The 13,200-nt window shown below is 45.9% G+C and overlaps 1 protein-coding gene across 1 annotated transcript; it reads left to right on the top strand.

Moving 5' to 3' along the window:
• Window positions 1-3,994: 3,994 nt before the first annotated feature.
• PTCHD3 (patched domain containing 3) lies at window positions 3,995-13,200 on the top strand. Its single transcript, XM_051612116.1, has 4 exons — window positions 3,995-4,814; window positions 6,041-6,162; window positions 7,502-7,647; window positions 10,404-13,200. Exons 1-4 carry the CDS (start codon window positions 4,089-4,091, stop codon window positions 11,981-11,983), a joined length of 2,574 nt encoding a protein of 857 aa, XP_051468076.1. The 5' UTR covers window positions 3,995-4,088; the 3' UTR covers window positions 11,984-13,200.

Below are 13,200 nucleotides of genomic sequence, written 5' to 3' on the forward strand. Positions count from 1 at the left end.
CCTGTAGCACTGCATGGGGTTGCTGTGGCTCAAGTGCAAGACCTGGCACTTGGCTTTGTTGAAGCCCATACAATTGACCTCAGCCCATTGATCCGATCTGTCCAAGTCTCTCTGTAGACAATCCTTCCCCTCAGGCAGTTCAACACCCCCTCCCAACCTGGTGTTACCTGCAGACTTACTGAGGGTCCATTCTAACCCATCTCAGTAAATGTTTGGAAGACACAAGAATATAGAGACAGACCAGAACATGTTTGTCTTTGCATTTCTGAGAGCAGCCTACCCTTAAAAATAAATAATTACTCTAGACTTTGAGAGCAAAGAAGACAGGGAGGCACAGCTAGAGCAGGAGACAGATTCTTTTCTAAGTAAAGGGAAATGGAGGCTGAGGAAGCAAACTGAAAAAGAGTTTTCAAACACAAAAGGTTGCAAAATGGGGAGTCTCACTGATGTTCATTATTAATTGAAATAAGTAAAATTTGGGGGAAAAAATCACATTTGGGGAAAAATCACATAAAAGAGAACAAAAGGGACACACAGAATAAAAACAGAGCTTACATAACAGTGAAACTGTAAGCATTAGACAAAGCCAGATTCCCATTAGAGAAAAACACATTCCAAGTAGTTAACAGCCTGACCTTGAGACAGGCCTGCAAGCCACCTGCAAGACAGATGAAAGGAAGGGCAAAGAGTATTCCCCAGAACATATCTGGGTTACAGCCTTGAGCACTGGATAGAAAAACTCTGAGTAATAGGATTCAATGCATTAACATACCAATGATATATTAATGAGCTATTAGCCCATAGGCTAGAGCGACCCCTACTAACAAAAAGCCCCTTACTCTTTGAGCATGCAAAGTGAAATTTTTGAGCATTGCCATTTTGAACGGAAGTGAGGGATTAGTTGACCAATCATGCGTGCAACCGATAGAATAATGTTAGAATAACGTTCTTTCTCATGTTGTTGGGTAAAAAAGGAGCTTGCCTTTCGGGAAACTGAGCTTGCTTTATGGAATACCACCCTGCTCCCTTTTCTGTGCAGAACTGGATATTAAAGCAAATATCTCAACCCTGTGTGTGGATCAACTTCTTGCACATCAGGTTAGGGACCCGGCTTTCAGGACAACATCACCAGCCAGGCATACATTGTTTCTTAATCGCAAAGTACTGTGCAGCTTTGCTCTCCCTATCCTGCTGTGTCTTCAGACAGAAGCTGGTTCAGCCCTGGAGCCATCCTGACATTCAAGCCATGACCACAGCCTTGTCTGCATCTGTGAGGCTTCCAAGAATGTGCCTGCAGGAGATAAGGGCTGAATTCTTCTTTCTCCTGGCTTCTTGCATGATACAAATGCCCCAGTGCTGGTTGGTGGGCCCCAATGTTGAAGAGAGAAGGTTTCTGGCACCTCAGTTTGAGGGTGGGGTTGGACCCAGGTCTCCCCCTCCAGGGAAATGGCCTGACTGTAGGAGCTGTGCAACAGGGAGGCAACTCAGCCACCTGAACAGGACCTGCTTGTTTGTTTGTCGGCTGGCTTCTTACAGCTCCTGTTGACTCGTTTATGTGAGCCTGAAGTGGATGATGTACCTGTGTTAAGCACATTCTGACACCATCTAGAGATGAGGCCACTGGGATGTTAGAAATAAATTGACTGTATTTCTGGGTACTAACAGATCTTGCAATGCTTCAATGTAGGGCACCAGCTACAGCTCTCAGCTCTCTTCTAGTCATGACTGGCAGATGTCTGCTTTGTTTTTCATCATTTCATTAGCACAGAGAAACACAAAGAAATGTGGTATTGTCAATGTTTACCTATGTGGCAGTATTTCCACATAGTAATTCACTGGAACCTCACCTTAGGACTTCCAGTAAACACAACATAACTGCCAGGAGAGAGGTTCTACTTTCATCCAAAAGTACAGAAAAGCTTGACTTACTGGAAGTCCTGTAGTCCAGTTCCTGGCCCTGTCCCAAGGAATATTTCATATTTTATCATGTTATAAGTTAATATAAAATACATTTACAGGCTAGGGAAGAAGGACAAGAATCCAGATTCTTGGAGAGAAGGCTGGCATGTACCTCGTGCTTGATGATCACTCTGAATTGTGACTTGGTGAAGCCATCTTTATATGCAGTAATTTTGATCCTCAAGACTCAGAGTTAACCTAAGGGCACCAAACTGTGCCTAACGTATTGGGTTTCCTGATTGAGTAGCTCCTATCAACAGGCCATTTTCTACCTCCTGATCATTTCAAGAGCTTGTCTCCAGCTTCTGAGGAGCCAGAAAGAAACTAGTAACAATTGACAAGTGGTGAATTTTTATTTTCTGTTTTGATGAGCTTAAAAAATTCAATAACCCTTTAGGCTGTTTTTTACAGTGAAAGTATTTAGCTGAACACCATCTCTTCATGTCTGCTGCAATGTCAGTGGATCATCCACAATGTGGTCCACTGCCAGGTTATCCTAGAAGTTTTCTTGGTGTCTGGCTACAGGAGTAGGTGTGTCTCTGCTGCTTATTCCCAGCCACCAGTCTATTTTTCTCTGGAGTTATCTCCATGTAAGAGAGACTATCTTTTCCAGCTGGGTAACTCTGGCAAGAATTCATGAAATGTTTACTTGACTTCAACCTGAAACAGGTTGTCCAAAGAATTGTGGAAGCCCCATCCCTGGAAGAGTCCAAGATCAGGTTGGATAAGGCTCTGAGCAACATGGTCTAGTGGGAGGTGTCCCTGGCCATGCAGGTGGGTTGGGACTATATGGTCTTTAAGGTCCCTTCAAACCCAAGCCAACCTATGATTCTGATTCTATGAAACAGCTCATCCCTTTTTTCTGATTACAGAACCCTCCTACATAAAGTGCTCTTACTCTAACATGATGCAAATCTGTTCAAGGAAATTGAGAATAAAACATGGGAGAAGCTATCAGTTTGATGCCAGATTCATTAAAAACTTTGATTTTGACAAGTTAGGAGCTACAGGAAATAGGTTTGGAGGGCCTGTCTTCCACAGAGAAATTTGGAACTGACACCTTCCTCAGAACACCTGCACATGGAACAGGGAATCACCTGTACCCAACCTGCACTAAATGCTGGGCAGAGAGGGAGATGTGTAATGCTGCTCAGTCTGGCTGGCTGTTCTATGCCCACCAGCATAAAATATGTGGCAAGCCCGTCTCCTTCGGATGAGATAGAATCCGTACAGTTTTCTCTGCAAGTACTGGCAGGAGTGAGTCACTTCCTTCAAAGAAGGTCAAGATAAAGTGCATGTGACGTGTCAGCTAATGGGGGCTAAGACACTTCTCCAGAAATGTCACATCTGAGCTTGATGTTATCCTCAGCCACAGGGCACTCACATTACTGTCACCAGTGCCAAGAACACCATACTTCAGGCTGTTTTTTGGACTTGGAAAGATGCTTTCTCTTGATTGTTACCACACAAAGCCCTGGCATGCCACACCACTGAGATTTTTGTGGCTTGGGACCACTAAACAAAGTATTTATTTCTTCAGCTCTCACATCTCTGGTTTGTAAATCTGTTTACCATGAAAACAAACGCCACAAGACTTACCTCACCCCTTCTAAGTTTTGCTCACAAGCAAAAGAAGAATCCTCAGGGATGAGGTAATAACTGCAGATTCGGGGAAAACGAAACCGAGGACGAAGACTAGAGGATGCAGCGGATGCAGCGCAGGGCCGTGCCCGGCAGAGCGGCCCCGCGGAGCAGGCGGGCCCGGCGGCAGACCCGGGCTGCCGGCAGCGCTCAGCACGTCGGGCGCTGTCCCGGCCCCGCCGAGGCACCGGCGAGCGCAGCTCCAAGCCCGCCGGGCCACACACGGCACGCCCGGAGATGGCGGCAGGAACGCGGGCCCATCGGCGTCCCCGCCCGCCAGTGCCGGGAGGCGGGGAACCCCGCGGAGTCAGAGCTGGGGCGGGCCCCGCCCGCTGCCGGGCAGAGCGCTCGCTCGCTCCCTCCCGCTCGCTCGCTCCTCGTCCCGGCGGGGAGCGGAGCGCTCTCCGTGGCGCGGGAAGCGGCCGCGGCGCCGGGCCCGAGGCGAGGGGAGCTGCCCGCGGCAGCCCGTGCCCCGCCCCGCCTCGCCCATGGCGGAGCCGCGCAGCCCCGGGGATGGCTGCTCCTGCCGCAACACCGACTGCGCGGAGCGGCCGTTGAGGCGGCTCTTCGAGGGCCTGGGAAGGAGCGTGGCCGCCCACCCCTGGCCCTTCGTGCTGGTGCCGTTGCTGCTGTCGGGCGGGCTGGGCGCCGGCTTCCTCTTCCTGCCGCAGCGGCGGACGAACGACATCGAGGGGCAGTTCACGCCGACGACGGGGCCCGCCAAGGCCGAGCGCGACTTCGTGCAGCGGCACTTCCCCACCGACGACTCGCAGCGCTTCAGCGCGGTGCGGCTGCCCACCGAGGGCGCCTACGCCGCCCTCATCGCCGTGGCGGCGGCGGGCGGGTCGGTGCTGGCCCCGGCCCCGCGGCACGAGGTGCTGCAGCTGGACGGGGCGGTGCGCGCCCGCGGCTACGAGCGGCTGTGCGCCCGCACCCGCGGCGGCTGCGCCAGCCCCAGCCCGCTGCTGCCGCTGCTGGACGGGGCGGCGGCCGCCCTGGACAACCTCACCTTCCCCTTCTACAACCGCAGCTTTCTGGGGGCCGCGCTGGGCGGCCCGCAGACGGACGCGGGCGGGCGGGTGCTGTCGGCCCGGGCCCTGAAGCTGATGTATTACCTGCGGGAGGGCAGCCCCGCGGCGGCGGCCGAGAGCCGGCGGTGGCTGGAAAGATTCCTGCAGGACATCCCGGCGGCGTTAGGCTTCTCCTCCATTCAGGTAACGCAGCAGTGGGTTTGGGGTCAGAACTGAAGAGCACCTACCTAGTTTTTCCGTGCGAGCCAGGGCACAGGTTGCCCCCGGCTACTTTCAGAGAGCAGCACCCTAGGGACACGACCAGTCCTTAAACACAGGTGAAAGGAGATCAGCACAACATGGGAATGCAGCTGATCTTCCTAGGCAGCTAAATGCAAGGAGGGACAAGCCACATTCATTCACTGACTTCGCTTTGCTGCAGTGGTGACCATCTTCCTCAGATGGCCAAGAGTCAAAGCTCTTGTTCAAGGCTCCCCATGAGATGGTTCCTATGGGTGTCTATGCAAATCTAAGAGCTATAGCAGGAGAGTCTAGAGACCACACTGCCCCCAATAACCCATCCTCTGCATCCCAAAACCTTTTGTACATACTGCAGATGGGTGGTGTGGCGTGGCCACCACAGCCCTCAGGCCCCCCAGAGTGAATGGGAGCATGGACAGCCCCTCTGAGAAGATGCCCAGAGCTCTGAGGTTCACTCAGGTTGGCTTTTTGCTGGCAAAGATACGGAGAATTGTATAAAAGGCAGAGTGGGATTTTTGGGCTTCTCACCACATAGTGTGGACTTGATGGGTGAGGGCCAACCCTTGCTGTAACAGATTGATCCCCCCCAATTTTCTTCTGGCCACCTCAGCAGTGTCTCTGAAGCAGAACCTCTTTTCCACTAAAATGGATTTTAAAATAAAATGTAAAGGTTTTTCTGGCTAGGATACCATTTTCCAGACACAGGCACTAAAAATGTGGTGAAAGAAGCAGAAGAAACACCTCTGTTTTCCACCACTAGATCTCCTCAGCTTCTGGGGAATGGGAACTCGGAGACTTCCTAGGCTCAATGACCTGTCTGTATTTCATGGGGCTTTGTTCTCCAAGTTTGCCTACATGCTCTTTGGACCCACCTGAGCTTCTGGTCTCTAAAGCACTGTCAATCAAAATGCCTGGGCTTCCCCATCACTAGAGGGGTGGTGATAGAGGGAAAAGACAGGGACCTGAGCGGTGCTTCCAGTGTTGTCTGCTCCATGCTGCTCATGCAGTGCACTGTCCTTGGCTTCTGTTCAGTGCAAGCAGCACTTCTGGGGATTGAGTGCCACAGAAATGCGTTAGTGCCAACGTGATGTTTAGTATTGTCTATGGATGTGTAAAAGACAAAGAAAATGAGTAGAAATGCTTCATCTTTCCTTATGTTTTAACAACAGGTGACATATTTCACTTCGCTGTCGAGACAACAGGAGTTTGAAGGAAATACAAAGAGGGTGATCCCACTCTTTTCTGTAACCTATTTCTTGACAATAACCTTTGCAGTCGTCTCTTGTCTAAGGTAAAATGACATCTAAGCTATAAATAAAACTTACCAGCTTAACCTGGCATACTCAGTGGAGACATTCACCAAAAAGATGTGTAAAAATGAAACAGAAAAGTTGTAATTTGAAGGGAGGGAAGGAATAAGTGGTGCTATTGCTTATGGTTATTTTCCTACTTTCTTGCTACATTTGTAGTTTGTATCCTCATCCCACTGACAAGGTACTAATTCTTCGTAAAGATAAGTTTAGAAAGGGAAGGAAGCAGGGAAGGGAGGAGAAGTATATGATGTTAAAATCTGTTTGCACCTTTCTTCTGTCACCTGCTCAGTTAAAGGTGCAGAGGAACGAGCACTAGCTTCATAGGTTACAGCAAGTGTGTGTACAGCTTTAGGCATTCTGCTTGCTCGTGAAGTCAGCCTTACCTGGTGTCCATAGAGAGCTTAGCCTGCCCTTTGTGCTGGTGGAAGGTGAACCACTGTGCATTTGACAGCCCTACAGCAATGTTTGTGTACTGTGCTTGAGTACTTAGAGGCTGGGCTTGCTGGTTTAGCACTTGCATCAAGCATCATGTCTGTTAGGTTATTCAATTTCTGAACATCAGCTGTATCACATCCAGTCATTTGTGAGCACAGACAGAGCAAGGGTGGTTCCATCAACTCACACTTCTTGCCTTGGAAACGAGAGGTTCTCTTTAAAGTTCAGAAATGGTCTACAGTCTGGAAAATACTACTAATCAGGCAAGAGGCAACTCTTTACCCCCTCAATTGGGGTGCAGTCTCCCACTGGAAGCGTTTCATGGGGAATCCTTGAGTCAGCCTTTGGGGACATCTTGGCAAATGGCTAGTAGCCAGTCTGTTGGCTGAGAAGGCATCTATACAAAGCACTGACTTCCCAGGAGATGTTTCCATAGTAGAGTAATTCTACACCAAGAACCCATGTAAAAGGAAAGAGCTTCTAAAAATTCATAATTTTGGGGGTCACTCAAAGTCTAGCATCCCACTGGTGGAGTCTACAAACGTTCATTTTGCCAGCTCTCTTTGTTATTGATGCAAAGATCAGTACAGATCTTTACTGTAATGTATATAACTGGCCAGCAGTAATGATGTATTTAGCACCTCCTGTATAAATTAATCTTGTCTGATGCTGACACCTGTGAGCTCTCCTAGAAAATAGCAGCTTTCACCAAGAGTTCTCTCCACAGATAAGGTACTGTCAGTACTTGTGCAGAATATTCACTTGTCATGACAAACACCTTTGTGAAATACTTGACATGTAACTAAGATATTCCTAAAAAAGTAAATAAGGAAGAATAATTACAATTATTAAATGTATGTTAAAATATTTTAATGTTTTCAGACTGAACTGTATAAGAAATAACATCTGGCTTGCATGCTGTGGTGTGCTGTCTGCTGGTTTAGCTGTATTAAGCAGCTTTGGATTGCTGCTCTTCTGTGGAGTGCCATTTGTGGTCACTGTTGCAAATGCACCTTTTCTTATTCTAGGTAAGTAGAAAAAGTGAGTTGGATTCAGATACAAAGAGTAAAGTGGAGTTCAAACAACCTGAGGGTGTTACTCCCTTAGATCCTACACAGTTCCATCCTGCAGTGAGGGGAGGAGACACCTGGAGGTGCAGCCTCCTCTCAGCTCCTGATGGCAGATGAGCCACTCGGCTCAGCCCACCCATGCTGGGACTGGAGCTGGGCTCTGTCAGAAGGGCAGCTTTTCCCAAAAAACGATGCCTGCTCCAGCTCCACAGCTGTGGTGTGATAACTATATGTGAGAGGGTGGTACTGTTAGCACCGATTAATTATTCATTCAACTAGTGCTAATTCTTGAGGTGAGCTCAAAAGGTTTCTGTCACCACACTCTTCTGTAACACCCCCTGCTGCTTTCTATAGGTTCATTATAAGGATTGACACGTATCTTTAGCTCTGCTGAATTAGTCAGCAATTTAAGCAGGTACAGTATATTTTTACCTCATCCCATATGTTACTGCCCTTTCCCTATTCTAGTAAACTTGGTCTGGTTTTAATTTCCAACCTTTAAGCCTCTATTCCTTATTCCCCTTTTATCTTCCCTTGGAAAGGTGGAGGGGGTAAAAGACAGCAATTCTGTCCTCTGGTTTGTGGTTCGGCCTGACCACTAAACCAAGACAGAATATTTGGCACCTAACATGGGACCTGTGACAAAGATAATAATTAGGCGAGGTCAAAGGCAAAACAGGGACTGAACTATGATTTTCAGGAATTTTGGTGGTTATAATTGTGGTGAAGGGATGAGGGGTGGATTGTATGTAAATGACCTATTTTTGTTTGGTATTATGATGTTATTGTAATTTTGGTGTGAGTTTTGGGTTTTTTGCTAATGTGAGTGAAGTTTGTGAAAAAATTATTATTAATGTGGATTTTAATAATTCTTGAGTATGTGATCCACAGAGGTGAGAGGTGGAATGTGTTGGGTTGGTGTGGCACAGTTTTGGTGGGCGCGGAGGGGCCCCAGGGATGGCTCCTCCTTCTGAAAGCTCTCCTGGCTCCAGAGTCCACCTCTAGCTAAGGCTGAGCCCATCAGCGATAATGGATGTGTCTCTGCAATTAACATAGGCTAGAAGGGGAAACAAATAGCTATCAGCCCTTAGCTTGGACAGGGCTTTGGGCAACGTGGTCTAGTGGGAGGTGTCCCTGCCCAAGCAGGGGTGTTGAACTGCATGATCTTTAAGGTCCCTTCCAACCCAAACCATTCTATGATTCTGGGACTAAACAGTCTCATTTGATTGTACAACTGAAGTAACGCACCATTTGTGCAACCAGCTCCCCCCGAAAAGCAAGGAAGTTTGTGTCATTACATGACAGTTGCACAGACTGCTTGACAGCCAGTGCTGAACTTACCAAATACCATTAGGTACTGTTCCTGCAAATAAATTACTGCTTCTGAAATCTGTATGTGGTCTCCTATATGATAAATGTCTGTGCTGTTTTCAGCAGATTAATAGAAACTCCACAAATACTCGTCAGGATATATGTAGCTTCTTTGTTTCCTGCATAGTTAAAATGCATTTTGTATTTGCTTTTGTTTGCTCGTCAATTCCAGAGGCTCCAAATTTCAGAATTACCCTTTTGTATATCTGGAAAAGGGCTTAAGCCAGTTTATTCAGATCTTTATCAATAACAATCAGGCTTTTGTCTTCCTTGCATTAAAGCAAACAAATTACCAGTACATTAGATGACTTGCTTTGGAAGTCTGCTTGCTTTCTGGAAGCAGTTTGGCTTGCTGGCATCCAAAACTACCTTTTGACATGCTGCTTAATTCATCTTTGCATGACTCCTGGCATTTCCTGTTCAGGCAGCAGATAGTGATTTCATCTGTTCTTTTATGCTTATGTATATCATTTATGCTTGCTCCTCTATTCATACAGTCTTGTTTCCCTATTTTGTGTGATTTATTTTCAGGGAATATAAGAGCCCTTTATATAGTAATATTGGCAAAATACTGAAAGGCCTGTGATTAAAATCTCAAGTTAGCAAAGCTCTTCACATTGGCTCTTCCTTTTCAAATTTAGGCTCAATTACTCTAGTGTCTTGGCAAAAACTCCAGCTCAGGACCCCAGTCTTCCTGGCAGGCTTTCCTGGGACTCTGAGCAGGCACACCAGTATGAATATGAAGATAAATCAATAATAAATAATGAGTAAATGCTTGAAGATAAACTGGAGAGAAGATAAGTGGAGATCAAAGAGCATAAAGAAGCAAACCACTGGGGTACTGGGACCACTGTTCTCCCGTGTGATAGCAACTGTTCTCCCAGTCTGACAAAGGCAGATCAAGAAAGTATTGGTCTAATCTGTTGCAGTGATGAAGAGATTCCAAAGATAGTGAGGACACTTGTAACAATAAGGAGAGATGAACATCAGAATAAGTGATGTATTTAAATCTATGTAATCTATCTCACTGGACACCTGCACAGTAGATACAACACACCTGCCCGAGTTGGACTAGGTGTGTGCAGTCCTTCAGCAGAGTAGGCTGAGGGATCAACAACCCATCAGGTCATCAGGAGTTTCTGAAATGTAATAAATTCAGCTCCACACAAAGGTTCTGTTTTTGTGTATCTGTTTAACTTGAATCAGCAATAAAGCAGTGCTAAAAGCCTAACTTTCCTTTTCAAAATTGTATGCAGGCTTAGATGTGATTCGTTTGTACTTTTGTTGGGTGTTAATGGAAGTTGCCATTTTCAATGCAGTGTTAACTTTTTCTCCTCCCGCAGGAGTTGGTGTTGATGACATGTTCATCATGATTGCTTCCTGGGAACGAAGTTCAAGAAAAAATAATAAATCCAATGTTAAATCTCTGCTGGCTGAGACTTATGCAGAAGCAGCACTTTCTGTGACCATCACCACTCTCACAGATGTTTTGGCCTTCTTCATTGGCACCTGGACTGCTTTTCCATCTGTGAGATCATTTTGCCTCTATACAGGCACTGCTTTTGTCTTCTGCTATATATATACCTTGACTTTCTTTGGGGCAATTATTGTATTAAATCATAAAAGGGAGGAAGGAAACCGACACTGGCTAACTTGTATGCCCGTGGTAGTAGATGAGGACCAGGCTGAGAAGTCCTGCCTGTACAATGCTTGCTGTATAGGCAACTGTTCTAGGCAGTCATCTCAGCCAGAAGGTGAACATCCAATGAGCATATTCTTTGAAAAGTATTATGGTCCATTTTTTACAAATAAGTGGATCAAGCTACTTGTGGCGTTGCTGTATGGAGCATATTTGGGTGTCAGTATTTATGGATGTACTCAGATCAGGGAAGGCATCGATCTTCGAAACCTGGCGAGTGATGACTCTTACGTTATTCCATACTACAATGACGATGACAAATACTTCTCAGCATATGGACCCAGGGTCATGGTTGTCATTCCTGAAAGTGTCGATTATTGGAATGAGACTGTTCGTCTTGTCATTGAGAACTGCACACAGAATTTAGAGGGCATCTCCTATGTAGATAAGAACCTGTCGGATTCATGGCTGAGAGTATACACATCACTTGGAAACAGTGGTTTGGTAAATATCAGCAGTAAGACTCTCTTCATTAATAACTTACCTGCACTGTTCCGAATCATTCCCAGTTATGAGTGGGACATTAACATGACTCAGAATAAAATAGAAACTTCACGTTTCTTTATCCAGACGGTGAACGTGATCTCAGCCATTGATGAGCAGAGTCTTCTCAATCAGTTAAGAGAGACAGCCAGGCAGTGCAGTATTCCGTTAATGGTGTACCACCCAGCCTTCATCTACTATGATCAGTACCTGGTAATAGTGCAGAACACCATTCAGAACGTTGTCATTGCTGCTGGGGCAATGCTCATCATCTCCCTTTTGCTTATTCCCAACCCATTGTGCTGCTTGTGGGTGACTTTTGCCATAGCTTCTGTTATAGTTGGTGTTGCTGGTTTCATGACATTTTGGAATGTCAATCTAGATTCCATATCCATGATCAACCTAGTCATTTGTATAGGGTTTTCAGTGGATTTTTCTGCTCATATTTCCTATGCCTTTGTTACGAGTAAGGAGCCATCAGCCAATGGAAGGGCAATCGAAGCTCTGTCCCTGCTGGGTTACCCAATATTGCAAGGTGCAGTTTCTACTATATTAGGAGTGGTTGTCCTTGCTGCAGCAAAAGTCTACATCTTTAGGACATTTTTCAAGATCATGTTCCTTGTTATTTTGTTTGGGGCTCTTCATGGTCTTGTTTTTATTCCGGTGTTTTTAACCTTTTTTGGAAACTTTTGCGTATCACCCCACAATACCAAATCTAAAAATACAGAGCTTAGATTTTAAAATTATGAAGATTGTTTATAACTGAGTTAAATGTAAGATGTTATGTATTGATTAGATGCAGATTAAAATGGAGTGACTTTCAGGGAATATAAGAAATGAAGAAAATGAAGGACAGAAAAATAAACACAACAGGGAAGCAAAGGCTTCAGAAAAGCCAGGCAAGAAAAAAACCTGAAGAAATCAAAGCACACAGAATGTATTTGCATTTCTCTGATTTTTTTCTGTGCTTGACTGTAGCACCTTAACGTTGTTAAATCGTTTTTGTGTTGTGACTTGTGTACTGAATGTATTCGAATTATGAAGCCTGAGCGCTGCCCCAGTGTGATTGCACTAGGTTACCGTCGTGTCAGGCAATGTGCACAGGAGAGAGGAACAGCTCCGCCTGGTTTGCATTTCCTGCCTCGTTACCTTGATGCTGTAACTCAGCCCAACACTGAGCCTGAAAATAATTTCCCCCAAGAGGCTCAAACCTGGAGGTTTTACAGCAAGATTACAAGAGGTCAGAACTGCCTCAGGCTGCAAAAGTTCTTAAGCCATCAGGAGACAAAGTCTGTGTAGGCTCCTAATGCAGCACGAGAAACGCTTAGGGCAGACAAACTGACATTTTGTATTCAAATCCTTCTTTTCTTGGTGTCCTGTTTTCTTGCTAAGATTAACATGATAAAGCTTTAAGAAGATAGTGCATAGCTTCTTTTGACTGCAGTTTGTGAAGGGATATGCTGTTAGGTGATTGAACTTGTGTGGACTTCCTGGGTAACCACCTTGGAAGATGTGCCATGAAGGATTCATCAGGGAGACTGACGTACTGGTTCAGCAGAAGAGTGAGAAAGCAGCTCAGGTGTAAGCCAGTCAGTCCTAAAACTATAAACCCATACATTTTATTGTGTTAATCAGTGACGACCCATCCTGTGATGTGTCAATAGAGCATAAGACTTGTCACTAAATAAGAGGTAAGAATTCATGAGGTGGTCTTTTAAGCTGTAGGGATTAAGACTGGATGAAAAGTCAATTCTTAATTTGTTGTCCTTATAGTGAGCTACATGTAGGAAGTCACGTGAATGTTGGTAACTGACGTTTGTCATTTTGGAAAAAACGGTTTAGGAGTTATTAAACCATTCAGTCCAAATCTGCAGCTGTGGAGTGTTTCTTCTGAGAGATGCAGCAAGTGTGACAAAGCAGTGTCTGCCTCTCCTCCATGTGGCTTTCTGATCTGTTGC

This window comes from Apus apus, chromosome 2 (assembly GCF_020740795.1).
Source record: "Apus apus isolate bApuApu2 chromosome 2, bApuApu2.pri.cur, whole genome shotgun sequence".
NCBI classification, from domain to species: domain Eukaryota; kingdom Metazoa; phylum Chordata; class Aves; order Apodiformes; family Apodidae; genus Apus; species Apus apus.

What these genes read in the sequence shown, in the direction of transcription:
- PTCHD3 (XM_051612116.1), top strand. Translation starts at nt 4,089, where the DNA reads ATGGCGGAGCCGCGCAGCCCCGGGGATGGCTGCTCCTGCCGCAACACC. An exon ending in TAGGCTTCTCCTCCATTCAG is followed by an intron (nt 4,815 to 6,040) that starts GTAACGCAGCAG and finishes TTTTAACAACAG; the next exon opens with GTGACATATTTCACTTCGCT. An exon ending in TGCACCTTTTCTTATTCTAG is followed by an intron (nt 7,648 to 10,403) that starts GTAAGTAGAAAA and finishes CTCCTCCCGCAG; the next exon opens with GAGTTGGTGTTGATGACATG.